This window comes from Phyllopteryx taeniolatus, chromosome 20 (assembly GCF_024500385.1).
Source record: "Phyllopteryx taeniolatus isolate TA_2022b chromosome 20, UOR_Ptae_1.2, whole genome shotgun sequence".
In the NCBI taxonomy this organism is placed as follows: domain Eukaryota; kingdom Metazoa; phylum Chordata; class Actinopteri; order Syngnathiformes; family Syngnathidae; genus Phyllopteryx; species Phyllopteryx taeniolatus.
In genome coordinates this window covers 17,168,231-17,187,896 of record NC_084521.1, presented here as the reverse complement: position 1 = coordinate 17,187,896, position 19,666 = coordinate 17,168,231, and the positions used below count along the sequence as shown (strand labels likewise).

Here is a 19,666-nt window from a genome sequence, read left to right as displayed (position 1 = left end):
ATAGTCTGGGACAATGTCAATTGTGAAAATGTTGCAGATACTCCTTAGTCAGTGTGCAAGTGGTGCAGATGCTACTCTGGCATGAGTGGCCAGTATTGGTCAACAACAGATATCCAAATAGTGCAGCATGGCGAGACTACGACAGCGAGTCCACGAGTAACTTATAATTGGCCCGACAGAAATGTGACAACAGACTCAAGACAAAAAAATTGCCAGCATGTTGCAATGGAATTGTAGGTTAGCTGTTTAAAAAGTTGATGGCAAGAGGGAAGAAGCCATTGGAATGTCTGCTAGTTCTAGTATGCATTGATCGGTAGCGGCTTCCTGAGGGGAGGAGCTGGAAGAGCCGGTGACCCGGATGCGGAGGGTCCGAGAGGATTTTGCACGCTCTTGTCTTAGTTCTGACAGCGTGCAAGTCCTCAAGTGTGGTTAGGGGGGTACCGACAATCCTTTCAGCAGTTTTGATTGTCCGTTGCAGTCGGAGTTTGTCCTTTTTTTGTAGCAGTGCCAAACCAGACTGTGATGGAGAAACACAGGACCGATTCGATGACCGCTGTGTAGAACTGCCTCAGCAGCTCCAGTGGCAGGCCGTGCTTCCTCAGAAGCCGCAGGAAGTACATCCTCTGCTGCGCCTTTTTGAGGACGGAGTTGATGTTGATCGCCCGCTTCAGGTCCTGAGAGACAGTAATTCCCAGGAACTTGAAGGTCTCGACGGTTGACACAAGGCAGCTGGACAGCGTGAGGGGCAGCTGTGGCGAAGGATGCCTTCTGAAGTCCACGATCATCTCTACAGTCTTGAGCGTGTTCAGCTCCAGGTTGTGTCAGCCGCAACGCAGCTCCAGCCGCTCCGCTTCCTGTCGATATGCAGACTCGTCACCGTCTTTGATGAGACCGATGACAGTGGTGTCATCTGCAAACTTCAGGAGTTTGACAGCCGGGTGCGTTGAGGTGCAGTCGTTCGTGTAGAGAGAGAAGAGCGGAGGAGAGAGGACACAACCTTGGGGTGCCCCAGTGCTGATGCTGCGTGTTGATGAGGTGACCTCCCCCAGCCTCACCTGCTGTGTCCTCCCCGTCAGGAAGCTGTAAATCCACTGGCAGATGGCAGGCGAGATGTTGAGAAGCTTGGAGGAAAGGAGTTCAGGGATGATGGTGTTGAACGCTGAGCTCAAGTCCACGAACAGGATCCTCGCGCAGGTCCCTGCACTGTTGAAGTGTTCTAGGATAAAGTGCAGTCCCATGTGGACTGCATCATCCGCGGACCTGTTTGCAGTTAGGCAAACTGCAGGGGGGTCCAGTGGGGGACCCGTGACGCTCTTGAGGTGGTCCGGCACGAGACGTTCAAAGGACTTCATGACCACAGATGTCAAGGCGATAGGCCTGTAGTCATTCAGACGCGAGATTTCAGGTTTCTTGGGGACTGGAATGACGGTGGAGCGTTCGAAACAGGATGGTACTTTGCACAGTTCCAGAGCTCTGTTGAACATCTGTGTGAAGACTGGTGCGAGCTGGTCCACGCAGACTTTGAGGCAGGATGGGGACACATGGACTGGGCCTGCCGCTTTGTTAATCTTTTGTTGTTTGAAGATGCGTTTCACATCCTGTTCGTGGATGGTTAACGCAGAAGTCAGAGGTGTTATTGTGGTCGGTGCTGTGGCTGGGTGGGTGTGGGATGTGAAAGTGTCCTTTTCAAATCTGCAGTAGAAGGTATTCAAGTCGTTGGCTAGTGTGCTATTATGCTCAGCTTGGGGGGATCCTCGCTTGTAATTGGTCAGTGATTGGAATACATGCCAGACTGATATAGAGTTGTGATCGCTAAACTGTTTTTACAACTTTTCATGCCTAGAAAGAGTATTATTTGCCTTGAGGGTTTTGATGGAGAAGTACAGAGAAGGTCAGAAGGAGCTACATTGTGTTTTTGTAGATCTAGAGAAAGCCTATGACAGTAGCAAACAGGGACTGTGCTACTGCATAGACAAGTCTGGAGTGGTAGAGAAGTATGTTAGAATAGTACAAGACATGTATGAGGGCAGCAGAACAGCGGTGAAGTGTCCAGAGCAATGGTGAGTGTGATAACAAAGTGATGAAACTGGTCCAAGCAAGTTGGAGCGGGTGGAGGAAGGTGTCAGGTGTGTTATGTAACAGAAGAGTCACGCTAGGATGAAGGGCAAAGTTTATAAGACAGTGGTGAGGCCAGCCATGATGTATGGATTAGAGACAGTGACGCTGAAGAGACAACAGGAAGAAGAGCTGGAGTTGGTGGAAATGATGATGTTCAGGTTCTCTCTAGGCGTGACCAGGTTGGATGAGATTAGAAATGAGCTCATCAGAGGGACAGCACAGGTTAGATGTTTTGGAGTCAAAGAGTGAGCAGACTTCGATGGTTTGGACACATCTAAAGCAGAGATAGTGAGGATATTTGTAGCAGGATGATATGGATGGAGCTGCCAGGCAAGAGCGCTTGAGGAAGACCAAAGAGAATGTTGATAGATGTAGTGAGGGAAGACATGAGAGCAGTTGATGCTCGGACGCCAATCTATCGGATATCGGTGAATATGGACCATCGGTACTGAACAATGTGTCCAAAAGTAGTTTCCATCTGTCACTTAAAATTCTGTTGATAAAGTCTGTCAGTTCCAGAAACGCCTGCTGTTATTTACTGGCAGTGTGGCGCAATGCAGGCAAAGAATGGGACTGACATATTTCTGGATCACAGATATACAATCTGACTAGATGCAATTCCAAATGACATGCCTCCTGTGCCAAGGTGGCGGCCATGTTGAATGTGGGGCATTGACGTGGTGGGCATGAGACTATTGTTGTATTGTGCATAGAGTGAGAGAGAGGAGAGCAGAATGGCTCTGAGGAATAGAAAACACAAGGCCTTGGAGTCTGGAACAGTTTTTTTTCTTCTGTAAAGCTGATTTTTGATTGTGGGACTCAAACTGTCACTTTGTGCAGAACGCCATCCCATCACGAACGCTATCGATGGAACCAACCACTGGTGGCAGAGTCCAAGCATCAAGAATGGGCGGCAGTTCCATTGGGTCACAATTACGCTGGATCTGAAACAGGTGACGTGCGAAGAACAACAACGTCCTAGCATGTTAGCATGTGTTGTAAGCAGCCTGTAAGGCCTGTCTTCTCTTTCTAGATCTTTCAAGTGGCTTACATCATTATCAAGGCAGCAAACTCTCCTCGACCAGGTCAGTGTGTTTTTCTGTGTTTCTATACTTTGTGCTCACTTTAACTGAAATAGTCCACAAACCGTGGTGGAAGGGATTGATTGGAGATCTGAACAGGCTCTTTCTCACAGGCAACTGGATTCTGGAGCGTTCTATGGATGGCTTGACTTTTGAACCATGGCAGTTTTACGCCATCAGCGACTCAGAGTGCTTGTCTCGTTACAACATCACACCGAGACTCGGACCCCCGACCTACAAAAGTGACACGGAGGTCATATGCACGTCCTACTATTCCAGGCTGGAGCCTCTGGAGCATGGAGAGGTGAGTCCGACTGTCCCCTAAGACCCCCTTAGACGTATTCGGGGCGGCGCTGGGGTGTGGGGCTTCATCTTTGAAGCTCTCTCTCTCTCTCTCTCTCTCTCTCTCTCTCTCTCTCTCTCTCTCTCTCTCTCTCAGATTCACACGTCACTGATCAACAGTCGACCTGGAGCGGATGATTTGACCTCTGAACTCTTGAACTTCACTTCAGCCCGTTTCATCCAACTTCGGTTACAGCGAATCCGAACACTCAACGCTGACCTGATGACTCTGAGTGCACACGACCCTCGAGAAATTGACCCAATCGTAACTCGTCGGGTATGGCTAGCATCTGTATTGCTCACATGATTGACAGCTATTATTTCCAGGAGAAACCATTTTTTTTTTTTCATTTCAGTATTATTACTCAATCAAAGACATCTCTGTGGGGGGCATGTGTATCTGCTATGGACATGCCCGAAGCTGTCCGCTGGACCCTGTTACTAAGGTGATGCCAAACTCTCATTCATACCTACTCTCTGCTCTGTGATAAATACAGTGGGCCGGGCCTGACCACAAATAGCAAAGATCGGTGAATAATTGACACCCATTATAATTACCTGTATCCTCGAAGGTTTTTTTTTTTTATATATATTTTTTAAATTGAAAGAAAAGTCAGTGGGTGCTGGACCGCAAATTTGCGTGGGTCCACTGTACATGGAAATTAAATGTGTGTGTGTGCGTGTGTGTGTGTGTGTAGAAACTACAGTGTGTGTGTGAACACAACACCTGCGGAGTGAGCTGCAACCACTGTTGCCCTGGTTACCACCAGCAGCCATGGCAACCAGGGACCATCTCTGAAGGAAACACATGTCAAAGTAAGACTATAAAAAAAAGCTATTACTTATCAATGAAACAGGCCTAGTTTCTGTTGTACTTTAACTATCTCATATCTTCCTGAAGTCAGTCACTGATGGTGGAGTGGTACATTTGCCTGACTTCGGTGGAGTCAGTGTGGGTTCAGTTCAGTGAGTGCGAATGGTTGTCCATGTCTTTTTGTGTCCTGAGACTGATTGGCGACCAGTTCAGTGTGTAGTCTAACCCTTTCGCCTGAAGTTGGCTGGGATAAAGTCCAGCACCACGCGACCCTGCACAGGATAAGCGGAATTGAGAATGGATGGATGGATCTTCCTGAACTCAAGCTAGACATGTGGAGACCTTTCATTGCTGTTATGGAAGACAGAGAATTAATGTGTCTATGTTGTCGAAAAATTAACCATAAAGCCACGTAAACCGTTATCACGAACACCAACGATTTCTTTGTGTGCGTCTCAGAGTGCAACTGTCACAAGAAAGCAAGCGACTGTTTCTACAATCAAACAGTCGCTGATCTCAGATTGAGCGTGAACATCCACGGTGTTCGCCACGGAGGCGGAGTTTGTATTGACTGTCAGCAGAACACCGCTGGAATTAACTGTGAGACCTGTGCCGACCGTTACTTTAGACCTGAACAGGTAACTATACAACACACACACACACAAATCACCTGCTTTGTGTGCTTCCATGCATGCTTGCGTATGTGCTTTGCTTATGTGCGTGTGACTGTAGGTTTCTCCTGATTCCGAGTCTCCGTGTGTGGAGTGTGATTGTCATTTGAGAGGAGCAGAGTCTTCCATCTGCACCAGAGATGACACTTTGCCAGGTGACATTTATTATTCAATTTATTGCTTATGTGCAGGTTCTTCTTATGGTTTTATCGATGTCTTACATTAGTAGCTTACTAATAATATGATGTACACCTTAATTTAATGATTTTTGCATTGGCTGCTAGGGAAGATATGTTGCTTAAAATTTGCTGTTTGTATATATTAATTTTATTTGTTTATCCAGGTAAGGCAATCTCATTTGTGATGCCAACCTGGCAGCAGAAATTGAGGCTGTGTTCGGCTGTGTTCGTCTGTCTGTGTGTGTGTGTGTGTGTGTGTGCTAGGTGCTAGTGCGGGTCAGTGTGCGTGTAAAAATGGCTTTGCAGGCCGGAGGTGTGACCGTTGTGCTTTTGGGTTCCGAGATTTTCCTCTTTGTGCTCGCTGCGAGTGTAACCTCGCTGGCAACATCAACAAGGATCCTTGTGACGACTGCATTTGCAAAGTAGGTCAAATGAACAGAATCATAAGATCTGTACAGGATGCTGTATTGGACTTCTCCTCAGGCCAACGTGATGGGGGGTCACTGCGACCTGTGTAAAGCCGGATTCTACAACCTGCAAGCCGCCAACCCGCTGGGCTGCACCGACTGCTTCTGCTTCGGCGTGTCGGATGTCTGCGAAAGCTCCACTTGGTCGGTCGGGCAGGTAACGCACTTGCACATACACGCGTGGACATCGAGTGAATTTGGGTATCTGCAGCAGTATCGGCACCAGAGCTCATAAAATGCGCGCCCGCCAAGGACGTGCACAGATCATTTTGGGGAGGCAGGTGCTCAAGTGAGAAAAAGGGAACTTCTTCAAGTTTTTCATTCGTTTGCTACTCTTTGGTGTTTCCTGACGCTCCTTCTTTTTCTGGATATGTTCTTTTTTTAGCATTGTGCTGCGATCAGGATTTTGATTTCATGGAGTATTGTGCGCCTGTGGTTTGAAAGTCAAGAATGAATTCTCTCATATATCCTACTGCTGTGGAGGCACCAAATGCTGGGCTAAGTTTGAAAGCAGTCAGCTTACGGTTGATATGTACTTTGACAGGAAGTGACGTGCTCCATCCAAATGATTAACACTGTTTTTATTATTTTCATTTTGTCTTGATTCTATTTTATATTTATCTCACTGTTGGTGGCTGACTCATTCATTTACAAAGATTGGCACGAGAAGGCTACACTTCAGGGACATCTGGCACGTCGCAAGTCATATAGGCGGGCGTGGTCCGCGCATTCCCCTCCCATGACGTTGACACTGATCTACAGACACAAGCTGCCACTATGCAGTATTGATTGTTGCCCTGTTTGATTGATTGACGGGATGATTGACATGTTAGGAGTCACGTGCGTGACAATGTTGGACATGTTGGGAATACAGCGCGTAACGATGTCAGACACATTGGAAATAACGCGCGCCGATGTCTTTTGTTGGAGGTGGTTTCCACAAATGCTCAGCTCCACCCTCCCTCCTCCCTCCACCTATCCCGGGCCATTCTGGGTAATGATCTTCCGACCTCCGGCAACGCCTCCTTCCGACACCAAAAACGAGAGCTCTCATGGGAGGCGCCTGCCAGTTTCCTTGGCAACAAGGTAGGCGATTGTCGGCCATCCGCCTGTCCCGCCGTCGTCCGGCGTGACACTGTGTCTCTTTTCAGCTCTCGTCCTACGGGGGTCTCCTGAACTATTCTGTAGTTTATCACGGCTCGTTGGACATCATGCAACATTTTGTCCCAGTCCACACCGATGTCATCATTCAGGTAGCAAAAGTACAGTGGTGTCTGAGTGGACTACAGAACGTAAGCTGAACAAGATGATGCAATCTTCTCCTATGCAGGGCAACGGGCAAGCGCTCCGCCTCTCGCCACCTCACATCCTCTTTCTGTCGCCATTGGCCGAGCGCTCGGTTGCCATAGAGATGCTCCCAGATCAATTTGTAGATCAGCACACGGGTGTCCAAGTTAGCCGTGATGACCTTCTGTCAGTCTTTGCTGAGGTGACATCAGTGAGGGTCAAAGTTCACCTAAACACCTCTACCAGTGGAGCTATGCGGTGAGGATACGGTCACCGAAAGACCCTGTCAGCTGAGCTTGTCTGATCCATAATTATGAGTCAAGACTTTTCTCTCAGCCTCGTCTTCGTGTCTCTGGATGTGGCCGACTCTCAGTCTGCATCTGGTGTCCAGGCGGTCGCCATGGAAACCTGTGAATGTCCGTGGGGGTACAGCGGCACTTCCTGTGAAGTGAGCTCATCGCTTCCTTTACACAGACGTGTTGAGTGCTCTTGAGAGGGTTCTTTGTGAGTGTCTTTGTGTATGTCTAGTCGTGTCTTCCAGGTTTTTACAGGGTTGGCGGAGTTTTGTTTGGAGGAAACTGTATGCAGTGCGAATGCAATGACCATGCCTCTGAATGTGATGTCAATGGCGTCTGTCTGGTGAGTCATCACAATCAATCTACAAACCATATCTACTGTAAACAAATGTTTAAAGATGTCTTTTGTCCTCATGCACTTCCATACTAAGAGGTGACACATGTCCACAAGTGTTAGTGTAAAAAAAAAAAAGGGAGTCTGAGGACCGGGGTTCAATCCCCGGCCCCGCCTGTGTGGAGTTTGCATGTTCTCCCCGTGCCTGCGTAGCCTTTCTCCGGGCACCCCGCTTTCCTCCCACATCTCAAAAACATGTATGGTAGGTTAATTGACAACTCTAAATTGCCCGTAGGTGTGAATATGAGTGTGAATGGTTGTTTGTTTGTATGTGCCCTGCGATTAGCTGGAAACCAGTTCAGGGTGGACCCCGCCTCCTGCCCGATGATAGCACGCCCGCGTGACCCTCGTGAGGAGAAGCGGCTCAGGAAATGGATGGATGGATGGATGGATGGATGAATAAATTGGCAGTTTCATAATATGTACTGCTTGCTCTGCAGGAGTCGATTGACAAGTGTTGTTTGTTTGTCAGGGCTGTAGCCATCATACCATTGGTCCTCACTGCAATCAGTGTCTCCCTGGTTTCTATGGAGATGCCACAGAGGGGACAGCAGACGACTGTCGGCGTTGTCCGTGTCCTCTGACGGAAGCGTCCAACAGGTGGGTTCTCTTAAGCAGGACCCGAAGAAAGGCAAAAGTCTAGCCACTTGCTTGTGTTCAGTTTCAGTCCGACGTGCGTGCTGGGCTCTTCTGGACTCGTGTCATGTGACCAGTGTCAGGAAGGCTACACCGGGAGCAAGTGTCACAAGTGAGGAGACCATCCGTTGATGGACACGCAGCTGAAGCAGAACTCGCGTGATGCCTTTGCAAAATGTCGCCAGGTGTTCCAGGGGTTTCTACGGCAACCCGCAGGTAGTGGGCGGGACTTGTGTTCGCTGCCAATGTAACAACAACGTGGACACGGAAGAGGTGGGACATTGTGATGCTGTCAGCGGGGAGTGCCGCCGATGTCGCCACAACACGGCCGGGAGGCACTGCGAGATGTGTGCCGCCGGTTTCTATGGAGACGCCGTTCACCAGAAGAATTGCCAAGGTGCCACGCACACGCACACTCATGTTTTCATTGCGGAGGAATGTTGATCTCTCTAAATCCAGCTTACATGTGACTTTTGACCTCTGCTGTCCATACTGCTGTCGCTTTTTGTGAGGGTGAATGTGTGTGTGTGTGTGTGTATCTGTCTGTCTGTCTGTCTGTCTGTCGGTCTAAGGCCTTTCACAGCGAAAGCGTATACATACTGAATGTTCAAAATAGCCACATCAGATCCCTCGATAAAACATTTTTGCCAGGATTTTGCACGTGCCCGCTGATCCTTAAAAACACACCTACAACAATTCACAATCAAAATTGAATATTTCATAATGATAAGTCATGATAAATGCACACACAACATTACAAAACACGTGTAAATCGTAAATATATTTATGAATTTGAAAAATATAATTTCTACTAATAACACTGGGTTACAAAAATATAAAATAAAATTGTAAATTTTGCGTCACTGAATCCAGAAATGACATTCGTTTCTCTTGTTCAGGTCAAGTTTTGATGCCAAGTTGTTAACAGTTTATTAATCAAACTTCTTGCTTTGACATCTGAAATTGATAAATGTAAGTCCTTCTAAATTGAATATTACGTCATCATTGTGCAAAATTCAGGGCATGAACTTCTGTTTTCATTGTGCTTTCAGCACATGGACAGTGAACACAAAAAGTGTGCATTAACAATCAGCACGAGAGTTTGTCTCCTTCATCACATGAAAAAAAGGGTTAGGGTTTGCAAACTGAGGCGTGGTACACACAAGGATTTTTCAAACCTTAAAAGATTTGTTTTATCTGCTGCAGACGCCACACCTGAAGATAAAACAACAGGCATTTAACAGTTTGGGCGTATTGTGTGTGGTATACTCCGACATAAAGATTCTATTCCACTGACGATCAAACAAGTACTCATAGGCCAAAAATTCGTGTCATCACACACGATCTCACAAAACCGAAGAACAGACACTCCCAGGTATGCGCTGATGTGACCTGAGCGTTTCCAAAGGTTGCTGGAGACGGGAGCCTTGTTAATTGGCCATGTTGTCAATTGAAAGAATTGATCTGGAAAATATTTCTTGCTGACTGGGGAACCCACACAAAAATACATCGGGTAGGACATGTTTGTTTTTATTTACGGCCGCTTCCTTGTATGTCAGTCTGGTCGCTTCGTGATTGACTACATTTTGTTCCACGTCACAGTTCACGGCGTCTTGACTCAAGAGTCATCGGCTTTCCCCACACGCACAAAGATTTTTGGTCGTCGAGATTGTTGGCCCCAACTCGTTTGCGACCCTATAATTGGAACAAATTCACTCTTAAGACACCTCAGACCACAGGATCATCTTATAGGATCATCTTTTTGAAGACATAAGATAGTCTGGTATATGACAGCCTTGGTCGATTGTCTTTGTGTGTTGAAATTTGTGTTTGGATCTTTTCATATTTCACACTCACACTCATCGGATGTTCATTTTTTACAGAGTGTAACTGCGATGTCAACGGATCTTGGTCAAGCGTTTGTGATGTCACATCAGGTCAATGTGCATGTCGAGACAATGTGACGGGACGGGCGTGCGACCTCTGCCAGGTTTGACAACTTTTACACTCGCCCTTATTGAGTAAATCTTATTAGTAGTAAAAGTAAGACTCATGTTCTCGTTCAGCCGGGCTTCTTCGGGCTGCGGAGCGGCTCGGGCTGCGTGGCCTGTGATTGCAACCTGTCGGGATCTCCGGAGGAGTCGTGCGACGACAGCGGACGCTGCCGATGTGTGGACGGTGTTGATGGAGACAAGTGTGATCGCTGCGGCCGCGGTTACTTTCGTTTCCGTGCCGACGGCTGCACAGGTAAGCACAGCGCCTAAAGTTGTCCACATTGTGACTGCTAACTGCTTCACTGTGTTGTTGTTTTTTTCCCAGCATGCACCTGCAAGGACACGGGCGGGAACTGTCACCACCAAACTGGCGAGTGCATCTGTCCTGCCCACACTGAGGGTGACACTTGTGACATGTGTGAGACAGGATACTGGGGTCAAGATCCCATCACAGGCTGCAAGGTACCCCCACACGCGCGTGGACACACACGCACACACATTTGACACACTTATTTCAAAGAAACAACCAAAGGTCCTGTTGATGCTTTCATTCAAAATGAATAAAACTAATCAATATTTAATCAAATGGAATACGTTCTGTTACATTGAGAATGTATTTGAAATAGTTACACGACTATGACACTTTCAACTTGTCATTGTAACCAACTCCATTTCCCGTCTTCCCAACATCTCCGTCCTTTCAGCCTTGCAACTGCAGTGCAGAAGGAAGCTCCGCCTCTCAGTGTGATCTGACCAACGGCCAGTGTCTGTGCAGAGAGGGATTTTCTGGCAGGTCATGTGACCTGTGTGCTCCCGGTAGCTATGGTTACCCGGCATGCTCGCCGTGTGGCTGTGACGTAGCAGGAACAAAAGAAGACTCGTGCAGTCGGACGCTCGGAGTGTGCGACTGCCAACACACCGGAAAGTGTGTGTGCAAGGTAACGGTCGTGTATGTGTGCTCGTCGCAACCGTCACAGCGTGTGGACTGAGCATCTGCGTGTGCGTTTTGAGGTGGCTGCGGTGGGGCGACACTGCGAGAAGTGCATTTCGGGTTTCTTCGCTCTGTCGTCAGACAATCCGGACGGCTGCTCTCCGTGCTTCTGTTCTGGACTCAGTCGGGACTGCGAGGCGCATGCCGGCCTCACCGGAGCTCTCGTGAGTACCTTCGAAGGCGCTCGTTCCTCTCATCACTTCAGCAGACAGTTGTTTAAGTAGGCTTGCTTGTGGTGTCCTTGTTCGTCTTCTTCACCTTTTAATTATTTGGTGGGAACTGGAATGTACTGGAGCACGATACTCGGCAACTGTGTAGCATAGAGCAAGCGCGGACTCAACATCCAATCTTATCCTTCATATACAGTGTACGCTAATATATGTTTTAAGAAGTGTGTAAAGTGTGTGAAGCAAGACATTGTGTGACATATTACTTACTTACTGTATGTAAGTGCAGAGGCTCAACTCCTGCTCTTTGTCTCTCATATATCAGAAGAAAAATATTTTGGACGCGTTACAATTACAGTCTGCTTTTTCATCCTACAGGGCAATTCTTATTTACATTTGTAGTCCATTATTTTTGATAAAGGGGTGTACTCTTCACACACACAAGGGAGGGGGTGCTCACAGTATCAGGGTATACACAAGACGCAAAAGGCAAGAGCTGCCAAAGCAGTGTCAATGAAAACACAGCGATGAAGAAACAAAAATGAAAAGGCGGTTGATTACACATTTGTGTTGTCTCTTTGTAGATCACGATGGCTCGCTCTCCTGCTCTGCTGCCATTGGTCAGCCAGTCTGACCTGGAGGGGGTTATATCAGGAGTCTACCAGCAGGGCGGCGACATGCTGCTGGACACCCGCCAACTCAACACGAGCAGACTGAGAGGTCCACTGTACTGGAGGCTGCCCTCTCAGTTTGAAGGGCAGCAGGTAATCACAGCGCCGCCTTCAGTTTCAGCTCAGGGTTCACTTGGTACGACTTAATGTGCGCGTGCCTGCGTGCGTGCGTGCGTGCGTGTGTTTAGCTGCTGTCATACGGTGGCGTACTGTCCTACGTTATAACTTTCTATGTGGACGATGCCGGAGGGTTGGAAAATCAGGAGCCTCAAGTGCTGATGAGAGGAGGAGCCTTGAGGAAGCTGCTCATCTACACTGAAATGGTTGCCCCTGACAACGGCATCAGGACCCAGCATGACATCAGGCTGACGGAGGTACTGCAGGCCACGCCAGGCCATACCAGAGCTACTGGATCACATCGTTACGTGTGCGTGTGTGTGTGTGTGCGTGTGCGTGTGCGTGTGCGACAGCACAAGTGGAGGTATTTTAACTCTGTGTCCGAGAAGGCGGTCAGTCACAGCGACTTCCTGTCGGTGCTCAGCGACTTGCAGTACATCCTCGTCAAGGCTTCGTATGGGACGAGACTGCAGCAGAGCAGGTGATTGGCTACATTCCCAAAGTTGTGTCGATTGGTTGACTGAGCCTGAGACTTCCTATTACCCCTTTGAAAGGATTTCAAACATCACCATGGAGACTGCGGTAAAAGCGAATGAGTCCCAAGCCAGAACGGGCGCGGCTCGACCGATCGAGTCGTGTTCCTGTCCGCCGGGCTACGCGGGAATGTCCTGTCAGGTAAAGTCATGAGACTGTGTCACCACGGTAACCATGGGAAATCACTAATTTCATGGCCATCCACCTGTAGGAATGCGCGGCAGGTTTCTTCCGCCAGCCGCTGTGGGAATTGCCGCCTCAGGCCCAAAAGTCTGCGTTTGTGCGCCTGTGTGTGGCGTGTCACTGCAACAACCACAGCAGCAGCTGCCACGCAGACAGCGGGCACTGCCAGGTGAGACGACGCCACGTTTGTCCGAGCGGCTGCAGAACAACACTTATGACATGGGCGTGTTTGTCACACAGGAGTGTCAACATCACACCAGTGGGCCCAGTTGTGAGCTGTGTGCCCAGGGGTATTATGGGAAGGTCAGTGGCTCCATTCGGGACTGTTCGCTGTGCGCTTGCCCCCTACAGGACAACAGGTGATGCTGCAACCTTTGGCTTCAATTGATTCTCTCATTTACAGATTTAAATATCAGTTGTGTATGTGTTGTGTGAAGTTTCAGTCCCACGTGTGTGTCCGAGGGAAATCTCGGAGACTTTCGCTGCACTTCCTGTCTAACAGGATACGAGGGGCGCTACTGCGAGCAGTAAGTCCCCACGCTCTAAATTTGACACCTTAAGTCACGTCAAGGCATCTTTCAAATCGAGCAGGTCCAATTTATAGTTTATTATCATTCACCTAAAGGAATTAGCAGCATAAACACACACTATTGTAATCATGTCCCCTGTTGTGGTTATCCTTGGCTCTGCCCTCATCGTGCAGGTGCTCTCAGGGTTACTACGGTAACCCCTCATTGCCGGGGGGGATGTGCACCCCATGCAGCTGCAGCGGGTGGGGGTCCCTACATCAACTGTGCGATCCGCTGACCGGCCAGTGCCAGTGTAAAGCCGGGGTCAAAGGTCCAATGTGTGAGCGGTGCAATGAGCGCCACGTCCTGGAGGGAAACCAATGCGTGTGTGAGTGTCCATGATACACAAAAGCACGATAATGACGTCGTTTGTTAGCAGGAGGGATCATCTGCTGGTGTTCTACGTGCTCATCTTCTGATATTCTTTACTGAATGATCTACTGGTGTTCTACCTGATCATCTTGTGTTCTTTACGTGATCATCTTGTGGTGTTCTTTACGTGATCATGTGCTGGTGTTCTTTACTTGATCACCTTCTGGTGGTCAATAAAGGTGATTACTTTTCTTCTTCTTTACATGATCATCTGCTGCTGTTTTTTACATGACCATCTTCTGGTGTTCTTTACGTGATCATCTGCTGGTGTTCTTTACGTGATCATCTGCTGGTGTTCTTTATGTGATCATCTTCTAGCGTTCTTTACATGACCATCTGCTGGTGTTCTTTATGTGATCAACCGCTGGTGTTCTAAGCGATTGTTCTTTGCATCTAGCATGCGACGAAGAATGCACCGGTGCTCTGCTGAACGACTTGGACCAAATGCACCGGCGCTGGCAGGCCGTCAACATCAGCAGTGTTGCCATAGCACCCTACCGCCAGCTGTTGGCGTTGAACAAGCAGACCAGAGACATGCAGGTACTTAAAAGCAACAGTGTTCAACAAGTTAAGCGTTAAGAGCCTTTTCACGTTCCACGATCTGCGTTGAAAACCATCGGGCCGAAAATCGTAAATGTTAAATATGTTCAATATTTCCGACGTTCGAGCCACTCACGAGGTGGAACGTCAAGTTATCCAATAAGGACTCAAACAAAGCTGCAGAAGAATAACAAACATCCCCTCTGAGGATCAGTCAAGGATATCTTATGTTCATCTTAATTATCATTTTTATTGTATTCATTGTAATAAATTATGAATTATTATCTTAGTACTCTTGATAATGTCAATGCTGAGCGGGTCGCATTAAAGAACGTAGCGGGCCGTTCTTTGGCCACCGCTGCCCAATCAGAACATAACAAGTGTGTCCAGTTGTCGCCAAGCGTTTATTGAAGCGCTGTGTCTGTCAGCTGATGTTTTCAGAACGCATTTCTTTGGATATGCCAGTGTCAAGAGTGGAAGAAGATTCCATGCAACTTACCTCTGACCTCAGCGTTCTGTTAAAGCAGGTATGCACACGTCAGGTGACCCCCAAAAAATTTCTGCAAATGAAGCGTGGAAGAGTTTTCACTTTTTATTTCCTGTCCCCTGGTTGGTCAGGCCACAAACGTATCAAGTGGCTGGGAGGGAGTGGGCGTGTCCAACATGGAATTGGGCGTGTTCGCCAATGATAGCTTGTCACTTGGAAGTCGGCTGATAGAAATGATCATCAGGATTCAAGTCCAGATTGAAGGTAAGCAAGTCGTCTGTCATCGCAATATTAAAAATTGAACTAACTCATTTGTGATTGGTGCAGCACTTGAAAAGGAGGCGGGGCAACTGACTGGGGCTGCCGACGTAGCGCTAGAACTAGCCAGTCGGACACGTCTGCTGGACCAGATGACCTCCATTTTAGAAAGTATGCGAGCTGTCAATCTGACCACGGCCACAAATTTGGGACGTCAGGAGCTCAGGTTTGTCTTAACGATCTCGGTCCAGTCACATTCATTGGTTCAGTACCCTGTGAATTGCTGGCAATCAGTCCATTGTTTGTGCCCAGTGGTTGATTTGTCCCATCTGGGACGTATCATCCAGAGTCATCTGGAATAGACTCCAGTTCACCCCAATATGGTTCAGTTTTTGACTCTGACTCTTCCGGCCTCTTTCTCTTTCAGTCTCTCAGAGTCTCTCGTCAGTTCGCTCCAACTTCTCGTCCTGCCCAGCTCGGACAACAGGCTCCGCCCCCTAACTGTCGGCCTCACTGCTCACATACAAAAACTGCAAGAAGCACAAACACGCGTGGAAGACGCCGCAAAAGAAAACGTGCAAACACACCTTGTGCTGAATGCCACAAATGCTCTGATCTCCCACTATCAGGTATACACACGCACACACACTGTCCAAAGGTCTTGGGCAGACACAAACTAACTTTTTCATAATTTTCGCAACAATCATTTTGACAATGAAAGAGTAAATAATTCCAAGTACACAAATGTAGTCCGATTTGGATCCAACAGACACGTCACGTACAAACATTCACTGTCGTGGCCGATCGTTTGAGTTCTCAGTTTCCGATCAAGCGTCATTACCCCGTGTAGTGTGACATCATCAACGATTGCCGATCTTGCATATAGGACGCTTCACGACCACGACGCAGAAAGTCTGGCGTGTCAGAATGTTTTTGTTTTTCTCCGTAGTGCGACATGTCCTATGTGGTCCTACGATTGTTCCTAGACATTGACTAATAGTGTGACAGAGCGCCCAAACGCCCATGACTCCGTGACCCATGCGCTGTCTCTCTTTTCTGCCGGGAGCACGGATGCCGGGAGCAGGCGCCATGTGCCATTGCACTCGTTGCTCCTGCGGAGCCAAGCTCTGGTTAACCCCGCAGTGTCTGTATTGTGTCCCGCAGTGGTGGACACCCACAAACGATTTCCATGCTGCCTGGGCTCTCTCTTCTTGTCCCGCCTCCCCAAAGACCTGGGTGTGTGTCGGATCGTGCTCTTGGCGACAGCGCGCAAGGATTGCATGAGGATTGGATTATGCAAAAAAAAAAAAAAAAAAAAGAAAAGAAAAAGATCCATGAACCTTCGTGGAGGTGTGCCGCATAAGTCAATGAACAGCCCACTGTAAATTGATGAGGATCTGGATATAGGAGTGTTTTCACCATTTGACTCACTGTGACATTTATGCAGACCCAGAATTTGTCATGGTCTGTGTTTTGGTTTGGGTTGTGTTTAGTTTTGTTCCATGTTTCCCTGTGTTCCATGTTTGTCGTGTGCTCATTAGGTTGTTGTGTCCACCTGTTCTCGTCTACTTTGTGTCGACCAATCAGCTCTCTCCAGCCACTCGTGTCTTGTCCAGGTGTTCCTCGTTGTCTCGTCAATTTGTTTGTATTTAGTTCCCTGGTTTCTTTCAGTTCTTGTCGCTTCATTGTCGTTGTCACATGTCTTGCCATGTCATAGTCGCCAGTTTTTATCATTGTGATTAAATATTATTATTTTGAGATTCCCGCACTCCTGCCTTGCCTCCCTGCTTCCCTGCAATTGGGTCCACCATGTTTTTGCCTTGCGTTCCTCGCCTTCGCCCTAACCACGTACGCATTCCAGTGCGGGAATCTCAAAATAATAGTATTTAATCACAATGATAAAAACAACTGGCGACTAAGACATGGCAAGACATGTGACAACGACAATGAAGCGACAAGAACTGAAAGAAACCAGGGAACTAAATACAAACAAATTGACGAGACAACGAGGAACACCTGGACAAGACACGAGTGGCTGGAGAGAGCTGATTGGTCGACACAAAGTAGACGAGAACAGGTGGACACAACAACCTAATGAGCACACGACAAACATGGAACACAGGGAAACATGGAACAAAACTAAACAGAACCCAAACCAAAACACAGACCATGACAGAATTACAATGGCACCCTCCCTCTGTTCAACGTCCTCCTTGAACCGAGAAGTAGTCAGTGAAAACCAGCAAACAGGCGGACAAACAAACTCAAATGTGACACTGACAGTTGTTCTTTCACTTGCTCGCTTGTTAGCATTTCAACCAGCCTGGATGAGCTCAAGAATTTCTATTGAGACACTGAAGGGTGTCTCTAAGGGTGCCTTTTGACTTAAGACCTTTGCACAGTACTGGATATGTTCATTCAGACTTGAAGATGTTTGTGTGTGTGTGTGTGGGTGTGGGTGCGGGTGCGTGTGAGTCAGGCAACCTACCAGAACGTCAGTGTTGCATGTGTGTGCGTGGAGAACATGATGGAGGCCAGGCAGCTGCTGCTGAACAATGTGGTCAACGCGACGGAGGAGCTCGCTAACATCGCCGTCGTAAGGCCTCCACTCGCCAAGTGGCAATAATAATAAATCAAATGAAATCATTTGGAAAGGAAAATCAAAACAAGCATGTTACTGTGTGTGAGAAGCAGACGGAAATGTTGGGAGGCGAGCTGGATCAATGGTGCCCTCTGCTGAGGAAGAAAGTGGAGGCTCTCGTCATTGGACTGAAGAGCACCGATTCGCTAGAAAGGGTTTACCGTGCAGAGAGACGCACCCATCTGCTTCAAAACCACGCCCTCTCTCTGCACAGGTAGCTGTGAGACTCACCTGTCTCTACTTCATGTTTTTTTGTCAATACATGTTTTTGTAAACAAACCTTTTTTCTTCATCTTAGCTCTCTGTCATCATTGTGGAACGCTTCTCAGAACAGCAGCCAATTGGTCGTGCCGGATGCCAATGTCACGGATAGTGTCAGCAAGGCCTGGCGTGTCGCCTCAGACGCTCACAAGTCTGCCGACCTCGCTTTCAATATGGTACAAATATTCTGCTTGGACCTGATTGGTCAAGACAGACACCTGCAAAGAAGTGTTGTCACTGTCTCATTCAATGCGTGCTTTAGACCAACCAATCAGCGGAGAGCGGGGCCAGGCTGAGTGCGATCTCTGCTGTGCTCAGTGAGAGTCATTTGATCAAGACAGCAGAAGGTCTGTCTGTCTGTCTGTCTGTCTGTCAAAATGTTTTTCCACCCGAATTTTCTGTTTGTCCTTCAAAATGACCATCTGCATTCCAGACTTGCACCTGACGCTCTCCGTGGTAACCACGAAACAGCAGATACTCAGCAACCGTGTGCACAGCACCAGCGTCCTCCTCCATCAGCCAATCAAAGAGCTGCAGAGCCTCTCGAACGGTGAGACAGGTGACTTGTGCCTTTGACACGTCTCGCATGTTTACATGTTCACACGTGTCGACGTGTTGACATGTGGCCATCTTGACGCGTGGATTTGATGTGGATGTCTCAGGTTCATTGCAGCTGCAGGAGGCCCAGTTGCAGGCAGCACTGGCACACTCCAGCCTGCAGGAGGCACTGCAGCACTTGTACACCCTCAGACAGCAGCTGTGGGATTCTTCTTCTGTGGTGGAAAAAACCAACCTGAGTGTTGCGGAGACCAATCAGCTGATGACACACACGCATTCAGCAGGTATGTTGACAGAGACGGCGGAGACTCTCGAAAGATGCTCTAGCTTTCCTACATGGATCTTTTCTTATTGTTTAGCCAATGAGGCACGGCGTAAACTGGAAGAGGCGGAGCATCGCACACAGCAATTGAGTGACAAAATAAAGCCGCTGAGCATGCTGGGAGAAAACCTGAGCAGGAACCTGTCTGACATCAGAGAGCTCATCGAGCAGGCCAGACGACAAGCGGCGTCCGTACGTCATTTTGCTTCCAACATTCTTGAATGATGTGTTTGTATTGCGTAACGTGCTAACGGACGGGCTGTCATGTGATGGCGTGCTGTGATGTCATCAGATTAAGGTGGCGGTACAGGCAGATGAAGAATGCGTCCGATCGTACCGACCCCAAATTCAGTCGAGCAACTTTAACACCTTGACTTTGACATTGAAGACCAAGAGGCCCAACAATCTGCTCTTCTATATGGGCAGCAAGACAACCGTATGCACGCGCGCACACACACAAACAGACACACACACAAACACACACGCTGTTGCATTCCCGCTTGTTAATGTCACTTGCATCCAGGTGGAGTTCCTCGCAGTGGAAATGCACAACGGGAAAGTGTCTCTGCTCTGGGATATCGGATCTGGCAGTACCAGGCTGGAGTATCCTGGACTCGACATCACCAACAACAGATGGACCAGAATCAACGCCACACGGTACCAAAACACACCTGCTCATTGGAGATCACATGAGCATCCCTGATCACAGCAGCCA

The 19,666-nt window shown here is 48.2% G+C and overlaps 1 protein-coding gene across 3 annotated transcripts in view; it reads left to right on the top strand.

Moving 5' to 3' along the window:
* Nucleotides 1-19,666, top strand: part of lama1 (laminin, alpha 1) — a 33,459-nt gene that overhangs the window by 8,711 nt on the left and 5,082 nt on the right. For 2 of the 3 annotated variants that reach the window (XM_061758343.1, XM_061758345.1), the window contains exons 3-47: nucleotides 2,959-3,071; nucleotides 3,152-3,203; nucleotides 3,314-3,504; nucleotides 3,640-3,819; nucleotides 3,899-3,988; nucleotides 4,241-4,358; nucleotides 4,816-4,994; nucleotides 5,089-5,182; nucleotides 5,471-5,628; nucleotides 5,690-5,830; nucleotides 6,604-6,759; nucleotides 6,825-6,926; nucleotides 7,004-7,218; nucleotides 7,297-7,408; nucleotides 7,489-7,599; nucleotides 8,123-8,250; nucleotides 8,312-8,398; nucleotides 8,472-8,683; nucleotides 10,170-10,276; nucleotides 10,353-10,533; nucleotides 10,606-10,742; nucleotides 10,985-11,218; nucleotides 11,292-11,435; nucleotides 12,023-12,202; nucleotides 12,298-12,483; nucleotides 12,580-12,707; nucleotides 12,781-12,901; nucleotides 12,972-13,112; nucleotides 13,184-13,302; nucleotides 13,381-13,470; nucleotides 13,647-13,840; nucleotides 14,282-14,424; nucleotides 14,853-14,951; nucleotides 15,043-15,175; nucleotides 15,239-15,395; nucleotides 15,597-15,798; nucleotides 17,649-17,765; nucleotides 17,861-18,024; nucleotides 18,109-18,247; nucleotides 18,334-18,418; nucleotides 18,505-18,630; nucleotides 18,734-18,913; nucleotides 18,989-19,143; nucleotides 19,244-19,387; nucleotides 19,475-19,608. In XM_061758343.1, the coding sequence (XP_061614327.1) occupies nucleotides 2,959-3,071; nucleotides 3,152-3,203; nucleotides 3,314-3,504; nucleotides 3,640-3,819; nucleotides 3,899-3,988; nucleotides 4,241-4,358; nucleotides 4,816-4,994; nucleotides 5,089-5,182; nucleotides 5,471-5,628; nucleotides 5,690-5,830; nucleotides 6,604-6,759; nucleotides 6,825-6,926; nucleotides 7,004-7,218; nucleotides 7,297-7,408; nucleotides 7,489-7,599; nucleotides 8,123-8,250; nucleotides 8,312-8,398; nucleotides 8,472-8,683; nucleotides 10,170-10,276; nucleotides 10,353-10,533; nucleotides 10,606-10,742; nucleotides 10,985-11,218; nucleotides 11,292-11,435; nucleotides 12,023-12,202; nucleotides 12,298-12,483; nucleotides 12,580-12,707; nucleotides 12,781-12,901; nucleotides 12,972-13,112; nucleotides 13,184-13,302; nucleotides 13,381-13,470; nucleotides 13,647-13,840; nucleotides 14,282-14,424; nucleotides 14,853-14,951; nucleotides 15,043-15,175; nucleotides 15,239-15,395; nucleotides 15,597-15,798; nucleotides 17,649-17,765; nucleotides 17,861-18,024; nucleotides 18,109-18,247; nucleotides 18,334-18,418; nucleotides 18,505-18,630; nucleotides 18,734-18,913; nucleotides 18,989-19,143; nucleotides 19,244-19,387; nucleotides 19,475-19,608 (6,379 nt within the window). The remainder of the gene's footprint in view (nucleotides 1-2,958; nucleotides 3,072-3,151; nucleotides 3,204-3,313; nucleotides 3,505-3,639; nucleotides 3,820-3,898; nucleotides 3,989-4,240; nucleotides 4,359-4,815; nucleotides 4,995-5,088; nucleotides 5,183-5,470; nucleotides 5,629-5,689; nucleotides 5,831-6,603; nucleotides 6,760-6,824; nucleotides 6,927-7,003; nucleotides 7,219-7,296; nucleotides 7,409-7,488; nucleotides 7,600-8,122; nucleotides 8,251-8,311; nucleotides 8,399-8,471; nucleotides 8,684-10,169; nucleotides 10,277-10,352; nucleotides 10,534-10,605; nucleotides 10,743-10,984; nucleotides 11,219-11,291; nucleotides 11,436-12,022; nucleotides 12,203-12,297; nucleotides 12,484-12,579; nucleotides 12,708-12,780; nucleotides 12,902-12,971; nucleotides 13,113-13,183; nucleotides 13,303-13,380; nucleotides 13,471-13,646; nucleotides 13,841-14,281; nucleotides 14,425-14,852; nucleotides 14,952-15,042; nucleotides 15,176-15,238; nucleotides 15,396-15,596; nucleotides 15,799-17,648; nucleotides 17,766-17,860; nucleotides 18,025-18,108; nucleotides 18,248-18,333; nucleotides 18,419-18,504; nucleotides 18,631-18,733; nucleotides 18,914-18,988; nucleotides 19,144-19,243; nucleotides 19,388-19,474; nucleotides 19,609-19,666) is intronic. The other variant, XM_061758344.1, reaches the window with a different exon arrangement.